The sequence below is a fragment of the Lupinus angustifolius genome, chromosome LG01 (genome assembly GCF_001865875.1).
Source record: "Lupinus angustifolius cultivar Tanjil chromosome LG01, LupAngTanjil_v1.0, whole genome shotgun sequence".
NCBI classification, from domain to species: domain Eukaryota; kingdom Viridiplantae; phylum Streptophyta; class Magnoliopsida; order Fabales; family Fabaceae; genus Lupinus; species Lupinus angustifolius.
Window position 1 is genome coordinate 1,438,509 of NC_032009.1, and position 14,991 is coordinate 1,453,499.

General features: G+C 29.2%; 1 protein-coding gene across 3 annotated transcripts; it reads left to right on the plus strand.

Annotated features, from left to right (window-relative positions):
• On the plus strand, positions 11,659-14,492 carry LOC109345251 (3-ketoacyl-CoA synthase 11-like). 3 transcript variants are annotated; one of them, XM_019584150.1, is made up of 3 exons: positions 11,659-11,801; positions 12,550-12,551; positions 12,713-14,492. In XM_019584150.1, exon 3 carries the CDS (start codon positions 12,717-12,719, stop codon positions 14,247-14,249), a length of 1,533 nt encoding a protein of 510 aa, XP_019439695.1. In that variant the 5' UTR covers positions 11,659-11,801; positions 12,550-12,551; positions 12,713-12,716; the 3' UTR covers positions 14,250-14,492. The 3 variants fall into 3 exon arrangements, with proteins under 3 accessions (XP_019439695.1, XP_019439686.1, XP_019439677.1); XM_019584141.1 differs by lacking the exon at positions 12,550-12,551 and having other exon boundaries at positions 12,689-14,492; XM_019584132.1 differs by lacking the exon at positions 12,550-12,551 and having other exon boundaries at positions 11,660-11,801.

The following is a 14,991-nucleotide window of genomic DNA, read 5'->3' on the forward strand; positions in this document are numbered from 1 at the left end:
AAAAAACAGAGATTTTAGTCGTAAGATATCTAATGAAACCATTACTCGTCCGAGAGGATGTGGTTGACCTTGTGATGGATATTAGCGGTTTGTGTTCGCTTATTTCTAACTCGTGAACTTAGCCGATACAAAGCTATGTGATAGCACCCAATTTTTCTGATTTGCAGTTTTTGGAATAATAGTTATCAATTTTGAAAGAAGTTAATATTTTATTCATAATATGATAAATATTTTTGGTAATACAAAAAAAACTTATATTTAGAATCTTTTTATGTACGATTTATTTTATTTTCAAAATTTAATTACTTTTACTTATTGGGATAATTTAATAGCTATATTTGGAAATTTGATAATTATTTTGAATTTTTTTGTAAATGAAATCTCATTATTTTGCTGTCTCTCTGTAATAACAAACATAGAAGTTAACAATGAGATTGTGTCTTGAGATTTAAAAGTTTGAAATATTAAGTTAAATTAATTTCATTCATTTTTTATTATTATTTTATACATAGTTTAGTTGAAATTCCTTGTTTTGTGTGGGTGAAAAGGTCAACCATAAGTCTATTGTTGCCAACTACTTTTTATACCATAATATATCACATTTTAGGAGATATATAAGACAAAATGTTTATAAATAACAATGACTAATAAATTGGAGGAGATAACACATACCTTAGAAGAGATAATTTACAGAAAGATACATGATATTTGTCGAATAGTATCGATCTCTCGTCTAGTCCTCCAAGCAATTGACACACAGCTTTGTAAATATTGCGATATGCGTTTTTATATTTCAGTGTGTTGAATTTACAGTATATCCTTATACACATTCGGTCCAAAAATTTCAAAGGATTTACTATACTTTTTTTTATTTTCAATTAATTAAGCAACTATGACACAACAAATTCCATAAACCATTTGTAAAATTTAGCATACATTAAATACTAGGGTGACTTATTTAAAATGCATCACTAATGTTCCTAACCGGCGAACCGAAGAGTCACATACATAGTCGCCAAGGTGGATCCCGCATCCAAATCAAGCGAAGCTCGTGTAGAGTCTCCCAACATGCTCGCCCAGCATCCTGGCAGATTGGGGGCAACTGTTCCTACCCGGCGAACCGAAGAGTCGCATACTTGGTCGCCGAGGTGGGCCCCGCGTGTTGGGACCACCAGAGTTGACCTAAGAGACAGCATGCCTTCAGTACCTCACCAACCCACCTACCAGCACGGCAGACAGGCTGCAGAACGGCTACCAAACCAACCACAGGCTAAAAGACAAGAGTGACACAATGTACAGTCCTGGCAGACCGCCTGACACGGGAAAAGCAGCCCCCGACAATACCTTTGGTCGGCCACGCGTCGCACCACCTGCCAAGAGCCCAAAGTCAACTCTCCCTTCTATAAATAGGGATCTCTACCAACAAGAAGTATCTGAACCTCTTTACTCTTTAACATTACTCACTCCACTACTATCTATCTTCATTATTCTCATATTCTCATTCACTTAGTTCATACACTGACTTGATCGTCGGAGAACCTTTTCAGGTACCTCCACCGGCGGGTCCAGCTCTCCTACCTCATCTTGCTACTTTGGTGTTCATCCTCTTCTCCTTCCTCAGCAGTTGATCAACCATCGTCCTTACCTTTGTGTTCTAGTAAAGAACATTGGCGCCGTCTGTGGGGAGAGTTTTTTACACTGTCATTATATTATCTATTATTTATTTTTTCAATCATCATTGACTCTTAACTAAAAAATTATACAAATGAATAATAGATAATGTACTAACTGTGTATAAATATTTACATTATTATTACATAGATATTAATCACTAACTCTAAACCATTAAAAATAATGAAATATTAAAATAGAGCTCAAGCCTACTTAATTAGGAATTTAGTGTGTGATTTTGACTCTCAATGGCTATTAGTTGCATTTATATAATATTATATCACATTGAGATTCACTGTATTTTGTTTCCTTCCAAACTTTCAAACATATATTGGGATATGAAACTCTTTGGCTGATTCTTTGTAAGAGAGAAAAAAATATACATATAGGGTAACTAAATTATATTATCTTTTATTTATTTTTAATTATTATTGATTCTTTAAAAAAACAATTCAAATGAATAATGAATATCAACAAGATATTAGTATAGTGGTATAAGACTCTACTGAATCCTCAAAATCGTGGTTTGATTACTAAGAGCAAAAATCGCCGAAAGAGATTAATTTATTACTTAAAAAGATGAGAAAATATCATTAGTAGTACAAAAAATAAATAATAAATAGCATGAGATTATATATAAATTTTTACACTATACATAATACAATATATTTGTAAATGAGGGTTGAAAAATGAAGACATATTTACGGATTGGAATCCCAAATGGAGTTTAGTGGGGGTCTATGCTTTCGTATGCTCTATGCATAGTTAGTTAGTTTTTCATTTTCTCTGTTTAAAAATATATAAATTATTCAACTTACATTAAAACCTTTCTATTTTTTATTGATGATAAACAAAAATAGCGAAAGCAAATTGGTGGATTTTGTAAGAAATATTCCATATGATGCCATAATTTCCATAACATGTCTCATACGTGTTTCACTTCTCTTCTCCTTTCCTATTATGGGAGTAATTATTTCAATCCCTTTTCCTGTTAGGACCACCTTCATTCATGGTCTCATGTTCTTTTTTTATCATTTTAAACACTAATATTAATAGCCTTTTTTTAATGTGTTCAAGAGTACAAATAACTTACTCAAAATATGTAAATTAAAATAAAATTTCAGAACATATACTTTTATATTATATACTAGTATGTCGACCGTACTTCGTGTCTACCGACCCAAATTTTGGTGTCAAATATTAAACTTTTATATATATTATTTTGGTGAATTATAATATTTTTGTATTAAATGTACTTTATATTTTTATTAAATGTAGTTTATATTATATTTATTATCTTTATTTTAATGGTTAAATGAAGGTGAGAGAGTGATTAATATGTTAGCACTAATTACATATGATTATGTGATTTTTTTCTAAAAATTAAAGTGTAAAAGGCAAAATAGAAAAGCAAAAATTACACTATAAATAATTACACCATATTTTTTCTTTATATATATATTTGTGGTTATGTATGAATTTTAGAATTGCATAATTTCTCCAATGTAAACTTCTTGTATAGGTTAAATGTGTTATAGAACACACCAGAAACACTCTACGAACATGCTAGATATATATAATAAGAAAAACAAAATTGAAGGATAGCTGATTACTCATATCAAAGTTTAGCCCAACATAACATATTTTCTCACCTATCACCAAAGTCCTCTATTTTGTTTTATTTCCTTTTCTCCTTCTCTTACACTTAAATAAAATATAAATCCGTTCTACATCTCACTTTTTTTTCCTCCTCACCACTTGCTTTGCTCTCAATTTCTTCTTTAAAACCAAAGTAGACCTATACTTTTATGACTTAATAAATAAAATATACATTAGCGAAGATTTAATTTAAAAAATATTATATATGATAATTTATTTGTATTTAATTAGAAAATAAACTATAAAGATGGACTTAAAGGTTGAATGAAAAAGACCCGAATATATATTAACTCTTGCAAAAGGGTTATTGTCATAGTGCTTCTCGAAGTAGTATAATAGTATAATTTATGTAGTTACAACGTTTAACTAGTGTATACCCATGCTACCATGCTGCATGAGAATATTAATCAATTATAAAGGTCAGAAAAACCTACTACTCCATCATGCGCATATGAGGTATGATTTGGTTTCGTGAATTTTCTAATGACATCATTCATGATAATATGATAACATCTTCTCACATTTCTGTAGAACTATTATCATATAAATACTTATTCACGTTCTTCATTCATCAATTACAAATTTACAAATAAAAAAAAACTAAAATATGATTAGTAAGTGAATTTGGTATTGATGCAAAATAAAAAGACTAAAATATAACATGAGTTTTTTTGTTTTGATCATTATTATATGTATCAAGAATTTAATTATAGTCTATATTAATGTTGTGTCAACATCACAATTGGGGTTCATCAAAACATCACAATTGGTCACTCCGTTAATTAATATTATATACTTCTTAGTGGGATCATTAGATACTTATTAGTGGGATCATTAGATACTTATTAGGGGATCATTAGATACTTATTAGTGGGATCATTATTATTAGGAATTAAAATTTTGAAACACCAAGCTCAAAGAAAATAATTATATGGACTAAAACTTTGAATTAAAAACCATATTTATGTCTTTGAGGAAAACGTAAGCAAGTCAAACATATACACACTCACGCACAAAGTTATAATTAAGTGATGACTATCAATAAAGACAACATTCTTACGATGATGTAAAGAAGAGGATATATTTAAACATATTTATAACTAGTTACGATCACGTATTAATTAATGTATGATTTTAAAATATTTTTACATTGTAATAAATTTTAATTTATTTTCCAGTAATTATGTTTTGAATTATAACTTTTATTTGTAGTTTATAAATAGTTTTACTTATTTTTTTTATATGTTTGCATCAAATAGTCTAGAGAAAGAAAACAACATTCAATATGTGAAAATTCAAATTTCGTTCATTTTGTCCCTGTATATTTTTCAAGATTCAAAATCATATTTAATTAAAACTTTGAAAAGTTGCACGAGTGTAAATAAACAATATAAAAATTTTGATTCAATTTTCTTTTGAAAATGGAAATAAGTTGTAAAGCATACTTATGAAAATAGATTATAAAGTATCAGCCAATGACCATTACATTAAAGAATGTGTGGAAAATTGCACTAATATCTTTTCAATTAAAGTTTGTCATTATTATTTAAAAATTAAAATAAAATGTAATATCTAAAACAAAATTTTGAAGAAAAAATGTGAGTTATATCTGACGTGAACAACCTAGTCTTTAGTATTTTGAGATGAAGCAAGCAAATTTGTTCTTGTGAGTCAAGAATTTTCTAATTTAAGATAAATCCAAACCAAAAACTTAGTGCAAGATAAATCCTCGCGTTTATAGATAGAGCGAAAGTGATTAAAAATTCTTGTAAAAAGGAAAATAAATTATAGAGTATCCTTGTGAAAATGGAAATAGATTACATAGTATCATTTCAGTGACTTATACATTAAGGAATGAGTTTGGGAAATGCATTAATATTGCCTTTCCAATTAAAAGCTGTCATTATAAATTAAAACAAATTTTGGAGAAAAAATGTGAGTGATATTTTACATGGGCAACCTAATCTTTTAGGACTTTGAAATGAAGCAAACAAATTAATTCTTGTATACGACGAATTTACTAATTTAACATAAGTTTTAAAAAACCAAGATAATCTCTCAGGAAGCAGATGACTATATATTATAATTATATCATGCTTTAATATAAATATATATATAGAATATTAGCTTGTGGTACAACTTTAGTACAATAATAACTAACATAGTTCGTCCTTCTCAATTCTCACACGCAATCAGTTACAACATATTCTAATAGGGCATATACCCTATAGGCCTATACTAAGCGCGGAAACAATTAATTAAGATTACTAATTGACAGAGTTTATTGAAATTTTGTATATATTAAAATAGCTAGGATCTTGATACATTGACAACTTTAAGTGATCAATGATCATCAACATGAATCTCTTTATATCTTCTAAGCTGCCGGAGCATAATCATAACCACCATCATCATCATCGTCCCCTTCTCCTTCGAAAGGTGCTTTGGATTGGTAAGTACACCATTCTTGATCATAATATGCATCAACTTCTTCATGCAAATTAGACTGAACATGTAGCACCATTTCTACTTAAAGAAGTTGAAGCAAAGAATAAAGTAAGGATGCTAATGTATAAAGAAATGTGAGCTCAACTGCTTAATGACTTAGAATGGAAAGGGCATATGTTGGAGTTATATATACATAGTAGTAAAGGATGCATGAGAAAGCCATGCCGAGAAATGTGCCATTAGTGTGTCAGACACGTGTCAAAAATTCCCAACTTGATGCATTAGTGACCGAGAAGGATTTGTTGACACAAATAGTATCCTAAATTAATGGGAATATATTATGTCAATTAAAAATTAAATTTTTATTATTTTTTTGTTTTTATTTCAATATCATATCATTTAGTACGCTTGTTTCAAAACAAAACTTAGTTTACCAAAAAATATATAAACCAGGAAAAAATCATGACTTTATAATTTAAGTGATTTGTCATATAATGGGAAATTGTTCATTTGTTTGGCATGAGACAGAAAGTGTTGTCTCCTATTTTCTGTCTATACTTTTGATTCCATATACATTCAAAATATTCAAAATATTAATAGTTATAGATTAGAATATTATCAGTAATTTATATATATTATTTATATTTAAAAATCAATCATATTAAAATATAAATAGTTATTAGTATGTTAGTATTTTATGACTCCATTCCTTACGACCACCCTCTTCATCATCAGACCACCTTATGACTCTATTGACTTGTTAGATTAGATTTAAGAAAATGAATGATTGAGGTGAGTGTAAATAATATAATTTAACTTAAATGTAAAGAGATCTCCTTTTACTGATATGAATACGTTCGAAATTGAATGTACGTAATGATTTCTCTTTCAACACGTTGCAAGGAGCATGGAGGTCGCTAACTATCTGGCCCGTGTTCACGCCCACCAAATCAATTAGTTTTGTATTTTGGTCCCTCCTTGCTTACGTGATATATCATATTTTACGTGATATATCATATTTTTCTGGATGTATTATCATGGGAAATCAACTAGCCACCTTTTTTAAAACAAAACTTTAGGTGTTATCTAATTAACAAGATGTTAACGAGAATGATGTTACTTTAGTAATGAATGGTATCATTAAAATCTACAAGTATTGTAATAAGTTAAATATTAAATTTTTTATTTATGAAAATAATATTTATTAGAAGAAAATACCATAAAAAATTAGTTACTTACCTATCGGGATAAGTATATTCCTGGCTCTACCAAAAAGAATCAAGAAAATGCTTTTTATTTTGTGACAATTCATACATGTACATATATAAAACTCTAGTTATGTATGAGTATGGCCCATTCGATTCATATTTTTAATATTATAATTGAATTTAGTTATTGAATATTGATACTACAACTGGGGACTTTTGTAGAACTCGATGTGGATGAAGAGTTTAAAAACAAAAAAAAACAATTAGTGGTGTGCCATGAAATGGAAAGAGTATAATAGAATGTAATAAAGTATATCATATGACATAAGTTATCTCACCCGACTAATAAAATTATGATATATGTCATATTTAATCATTTTCTATAAAAAATATTTCTAAAAACTAGAAAAATATGATACGTGTTATAATTTTACTAGTTAAAAGAGATAATTTATCTTATAATACGAGTAAATATTTTATTATCAATAGAATTGTTAGACGTATTAAGACTAGTCAATGTGCGGTTCAAAAAATTCCCCCGACTAAAATGTATATTATTTATTGAATAAATGTTTTACCAATTATAAATTTAACATATTACTCATAATATTTGCAAAATTTGTATGTATTATTTTCTGCATGATATAAAAATTATATAATATTACGTTGCGACTTAAATTGCACAAAGATTTGATAAATTAGTCAGGTTATTTGTAAAAGTTGTATATATTAATTTTTGTATGATAGACGACTTAAATAATTTTACATCACCATACTATATCTATTTTTTCACTACAATGCTATAACCACACTTTTCCTTAACAAATTTCTTTATGACTAATTTTTTTTATCAATTCAGAAATTATTAGATGTCACAATTATACAAACATATAATTAAATGTGTGAAAACATAAAAGTATAGGTGAAAACCGGTCAAATAGTATCATGAGTCAAAACTGAAAAAATATCACAATTTTCATAATAACATGGATTTGAATATGATCCATTATTGAATTTATTTTAATAATTGAGTTACATATTGTAAATAATAATTTTATATTTATAAATTATTCATATTTATTTTAAAATATATAACTTAACTAATATACAATTTAATTATTAATTTATTAATTGTATCACTATGTTAATACTTTAACTAGTATCAGTTATGATGTTATGTGTATTCGAGTGTATGCCAATTTATATTTCAATTTTCCACAATTTTTTCAAAAAGTTTATATATCATTTACAACTTTATAAGTTTAATTTTTTTTGCAAACTATATGACACGCTTTATGAAAAATAAATAATCATTATTATATTGTATTATTGAATGCAAAACTTAAGAACTTTATAATTGTTTCTCTAGGATAAATATTGAGTTACTTTTTTGTACGTCTGTTTTAGTCAAACTAATTTGTTCTCTAGTTTTAATATGACAATATTGATTGAATTTGCAATTTATCCACGAGATTTTTGTTCATCTGATTTAATAATACATGATAATCAACTTGAGACTTACATCATTGATAAATGTAATAATATTGAATGAAAGGAATTAATAATTTTTCTGATAAGTTGGTTGAAAGTGAAATACATATTATTTACGTACATATTAGTTTATCTTCTTTTGAATTTAGCAATGATTTTACATGTTATCACAATAGTTATAAAAATAGCTTTCTCGAAGATTATGAAAAATAGATTTTGTAATCGAATGTGATATACATAAATAATGATTGTCTAGTAACTTATATTAAGAGAGAAATGTTCAATAATATTGGTAATAAATTGATCAATAATCTTATTCATTGACTATTGACTAATATCATAATTGATGTAAATATTGATATGATTGTTTATAATATATTTTTTTCAACGAATTTTGAAAGCTAGATATTTTAACACAAATTTATGCACTAACAAATTCATTTATAATAATTATGTATTTAAAGTGATTATGTTTTATTAGGATTTGGTGTGAATGAAATTTTTATCAAAAGTAATGCAGCAGTATGGCAACGTCCATATATAAATATTGTAAGCTTTTTATATTTTTTTATTACTTTATAAGTTATACTATTATTTATATGTGTGAAAAAATAAAATACTCTTGCATAATAAATAAAATTGATAAGTTAAAGTCATACCTATTCTATGGTAGAAGCTATCCAAGATTTAGTTTAGTTAGTAGAGCTCCATCAAGGATTGGAAATTTAGATTGCAATGTGTTCATACTCATATAATACTTGTGTAAATTAGGACATTTATGGATATACATGTTTGTAAGAAAGGTATGGAATAACATATCATGTTCGTCCTTAAATTAATACGGGTAAGATGAACTTGTGAGCCATGGACTATAAAAATACATAAAATTAAGAACAAATTTGATATTATTACCATATTTTTAAAATTACATATAATATTGTATTAAAATTAAAAAAGAACATAACAATCACAAGTCCAAACAACATAGCATTATATATCATTCACAGGGCAAGCCAAAACTTAACACTTTTATGATTAATATCACAAGTTCATAAAAGTCCAAAATTGTCACAATTAATATTTTATGCATTAAAATCATTTCCATCTTCACTAAAATTAATCTTCCAAATTGGTTCTTCCAAATTGATTCTTCCAAATCTAAATGAGATTTCTCATATTGACTTTTAAGATGTTGATTATGTACTTTAAATTCCTATAAAATTTGATAACAAACAAATCAGAAATATAAAACAATTAAATTATGAATGAACTGAGTTCTTATAGTTGTAATGTCTATGGGCACCCTACCTTATCTGTTAGAAAAGCCTTTGAACCGAACAAGCATTTTGAAAAGACAATTATAGATTAATGTACAAATTTTTCATGTTATATTCGTCCAATAAATACGAACAAACTATATGCTTAGTCTAAATTTCTAATGGTAATCACGTAACATAAAATGTAGACACGTGAGTTCAAATCGAAAAAATTGTACAAGTTCCTCTCCCTTCAAGTTTTTTTATGTTGATGGAGGAAAAAGGTAGTACAAAATTTTACTATCTTAATAGTTGGATGAAGTAATTAATTAAATTAGTTTAAATTTATTTGATTAATATTTATTTTTGTAATAAAAAATTGAAAATTAATATTGAAAACTTAATAATAGATTTAAATATAATTGAAATAAGTCAACGTGATTCACCTTAATTCCATCATGTTGTAAAGTTGACTCACGTTCAAGACTCACCGATAAATTTCGGGTTGCCGAAAAAAAATAGCATAATTTAGCTTGACATGTATTACTTCTCCTTATTATCTATTTTTTAAAATTGTTTGTATTAATTTATCTATTTTGAATTTCAAGAAAGCATTAACATTCAATTTTTTAAGTCACGTCCTTGAAGTTAATTTCGTAGTAAGAGGTATTTTAATGTAACATATTAATGATGATACATTACAATAATATTTATTGTGAGAGACAGTCGTACATGAACTTCGAAATAAATTAATTTCTTGTTCATAAGAAAAAATATTAATAATAATAAATATAGAGAAAATGAATAAATATGAAAAATAATAAAGAATTTTCTGTGATAACTAGTACTAATTATCTGAAATATATCAGCAAGCTTATTGAAACTGGGCTGCATTATAACAAATTTAAATACTAAATAAACAACTCACTTTTTCTCAATTGAATAAGCCCAAGAGTTGGACCACTCTAAATCTCAATAATCTATGATTCAAAGCAACGTGAGAAGACTTCTCATATGTTTATGTTTCAAGGCTTCTCAGAAAAACGCTACTTCATGTCACTGTCATATGTGCTGCATCTATCTAAGCCAGGATTATCGGGCCACATTCTATGACATGTGGAACAAATGAGCTGTATTAGACATTATCATTTTTGTGTCGATCGAAAAACTAGAGGTACATCAAGTGATACACATTTCAGGTCATTATACATTTTTTTTAATAAAATTGTGGTGGGAATGATTCTTTGTTTTAGCTATTGCTCTATCCTACAAGGTTATTTATCGGAATTCGAATACCCAAGTCCAATCCAACATGGATCTCTATAGTAGATTTTACATTTTCACTTCACTTACTGAAAAAATAATATCAAAATATGTTCATGTGATTATTTAACTACATTTTATACTTTAGAGTAAGCCACCCCAAAGTTTGTAACTGAAAATACACTTTAGCATAACACTCAGTAATGAATATTATTTATTAAATTACCTTCTGTTGCCCCATTAGTTATTTTCAAATTTTCTCCTTTCTCCTCCTGCAATTCGTTCTGCCCAGTAATGCCAAAATTATCAATACTCACGGGCCTGTCTGAATGACCCATAACTAATTTGCCTAATTTGACTTAAGCTTACGAAGAAAATCTAACGCACTAGTTTATTAAGTAGGAGAGCCTCATAATTTAAATATTACTCTAAGTTTACTATTCTACTCATAATAGAACTCCTAACAGAATGTTACATTCTTTTAATAATTGTCGTTTCTAGTAATTGAATTTTAACTTTAATATTAGCCTATTAGAATGTCTTGAGATATTAGATCAACATCTTATTATATATATTTACTTAGCTTTTTTGAATTTTTCATTTATATTGTTGACGCAGCTAAAGTCGTGGGACATTTTGTAATGCCCTCCCTCTAATATTATCTGTTATAGTCTTTATATAATATTCAATTGTAATTATCATTATATTATTATTATTCCTTCTTTTCTGTTCCGATCCTCCTTTACATTCAACATCACTCTTCTGGGTCGAGTTTCCTGTGATCTCTTCTGTGTTTGTCTTCAAGGTACAATTTTTGCAACTGGGTTTTGTTTCATTTTCAGATTAAGCTTGCTCTTACTAAGCTTTCAACTTCTCTCTCTAGTTAATTTTGTTACTGACAACGTTAATGTTTTGCTGCCGATGCATGTTTTTAATGTGCTTATAATTGTTACATTCGTATCTAACTTCAAATGGTTTCCTAAATCTTGTTTTGAAAGAATATTTTCTGTTTTTAATGTTATGCATCTGCTCATAATATTTGCATGGATGGAAATTGTGTCAAATTCTTAGTTGGAATTGCTTGTGTGTATCTGAATTTTTCATTTATGGTGACCTTGTTCGCTATAAGTACCTTATTTTCATTTCCACCTGAAATTTATCTTCTGACTCCTCTGCGCCTCAAAATTATAGGCTCTGTTTCGTCCAACCAGCTTATAGATTAGTTGAAGGCTTGTAAGCACTTATTATTTAGTAGCGGAAAACTAGGAGTTGATAAAGTAGCTTATTGAATGAAAAGTGTTTGGTAATATTAGCAAATAATAAGTGTAAAATGAAATAACACATAGCTTATAAACTCATAATTTACTTCAATTAGCTTATCTGTTTACAAGCTTTTTAGCTTACTGAAATAAGCCCCTGACCAAAGACCAACAAGTAGCTTTTTATCAAATAAGCTAATCGACTTCAATAGCTTATAAGCTTCTTCTTGACCTTACCAAAACACATAAAAAACAAGATTTTTTTTAGTTATTATTTTTAGCATACATTAGTAGAAGTTCTAACTTTAAGGGATCTTTTGGAGGGGCTGTGGTACAATAATCATATCATTTTAAGAAGACTGAACCATAAAGATGTTGTATGCTTAAATTCCCTTTTTTGGTAGTTTTTTATGTTAACAAATTATCTTAACAGAAGCATATTCAATTTTTCAACAAGGAAAATGACTGATACAAGACCAGATACACCCCTGATGCCACAATCGTCGCGGAATCTCCCCGACTTCAAGAAATCGGTTAAATTGAAGTATGTAAAGCTCGGTTATCATTACCTCATCACCCATGGAATGTACCTCTTTCTTTCCCCCCTTGTGGTTCTGATTTTTGCTCAGCTCTCCACCTTCTCCCTCCAAGACATTTATGATCTCTGGGAGCATCTACAATACAATTTGGTATCTGTTATTCTTTGTTCAGCTCTCCTTGTTTTTTTATCCACCCTCTACTTTATGACTCGTCCTCGACCAGTGTACCTTGTCAATTTCTCCTGTTACAAGCCTGAAGAGTCTCACAAATGCACAAAAAGGATATTTATGGATCATTCAAGGATGGCTGGTTCTTTCAGTGATGAAAATCTTGAATTCCAGAGGAAGATCCTTGAGAGATCTGGCCTTGGGGACTCTACTTACCTTCCAGAGGCTGTTCTAAACATTCCTCCAAACCCTTCGATGAAAGAAGCTAGAAAAGAAGCCGCGGCTGTCATGTTTGGTGCCATCGATGAGTTATTTGCTAAGACCTTTGTTAAGCCTAAAGACATTGGCATTCTGATTGTGAATTGCAGCCTATTCAATCCAACTCCATCACTGTCTGCAATGATTGTCAATCAGTACAAACTTCGAGGGAACATAAAGAGCTACAATCTAGGTGGGATGGGTTGCAGTGCAGGGTTGATCTCAATTGATCTTGCTAAAGATCTACTCCAAGCTCATCCCAACTCATACGCATTGATCATCAGCATGGAGAATATCACACTGAATTGGTATTTTGGAAACGACCGGTCAAAGCTTGTTTCAAACTGTTTATTTCGTATGGGTGGAGCTGCAATTCTGCTTTCCAACAAAAGCTGTGACAAAAGAAGATCCAAATACCGTTTGGTCACCACTGTTCGAACTAATAAGGCCGCTGATGACAAGTGTTTTAGCTGTGTTACTCAAGAAGAAGATGCCAATGGCAAAATTGGTGTTACTTTGTCGAAAGATCTCATGGCAGTTGCAGGTGATGCTTTAAAAACCAACATCACCACACTAGGGCCTCTCGTACTCCCAACATCTGAACAGCTTCTATTCTTCACCACATTAGTTGGGAAGAAACTTTTCAAGATGAAGATCAAACCTTATATTCCAGATTTCAAGCTTGCTTTCGAACATTTTTGCATCCATGCTGGAGGTAGAGCTGTTTTGGATGAATTAGAGAAGAACTTGCAGCTGTCTTCTTGGCATATGGAGCCATCAAGGATGACACTTTATCGATTCGGAAACACCTCCAGCAGTTCACTTTGGTATGAATTGGCTTACACAGAAGCCAAAGGGAGGATCAAGAAGGGGGATAGAATGTGGCAAATAGCATTTGGTTCTGGATTCAAGTGTAATAGTGCAGTGTGGAAGGCTCTCAAGACCATCAATGTTGCTAAGGAGAAGAGTCCTTGGATGGACGAAATCGACCAGTTTCCTGTTGATGTCCCAAGGGTGTCTGCAATATAAACTATGCAATTTTCTGTATCAACATTAGGTGTAGCCATGTATGTGTTGGACTGGTGTTATTCTCTGACCTAATTTAATACTTTTATCAGATTCTGCATTAGGAATTTTATTCTGTTGTGGGGTTTCTTTCTCAGGACTATTCTTGTTGATTGATCTGTGGTAGTGAATTATGCAGGATACCTGAAATGTAATTCTTATTCCCTACCATAATTTCTTAATGAGATTGGAACTAAACATTTGTAACACGTGTGGATATAATGAGATTGGATATTTGGAACTAATACATTTTTAATAGTTAGTTGTATTAGGTATTTAAAATATATCCCCAACTCACAGGTAAACCACCAAGGAAAGCAAATTAGACATACAAAAATAAAAAATTAAATGTTCCTAATATTATTTTAAACCAATTCCTGGTGGAACACTGTTGTACAGAGGGGTAGCCACGCCGAAATATTCTAAATCTATAAGATGATGAGATGATACATTTGGTAGTACCAAAAAAAAGTCTCTATCATGTGAAAAAAATCAAAGAACATAGAATTGAAGCAAAATTGCAAACAGATAGACTCTTTGATAAAAAGCATATATGTCACTGAAGTAAATAGGAATATTTCTTTCAAAAAAATGCTCTTTCTTAATGCAGAGGGCTGCAATGCAACCATGGAACCCATAAAATCTAAATGACATCATTTGAATGAAGAAAAATAAAAGCTTAAACCAGATATAAGCAAAAATGCAT

Coding starts and splice junctions, on each gene's coding strand:
- LOC109345251 (XM_019584150.1), top strand. CDS start 12,717: ATGACTGATACAAGACCAGATACACCCCTGATGCCACAATCGTCGCGG.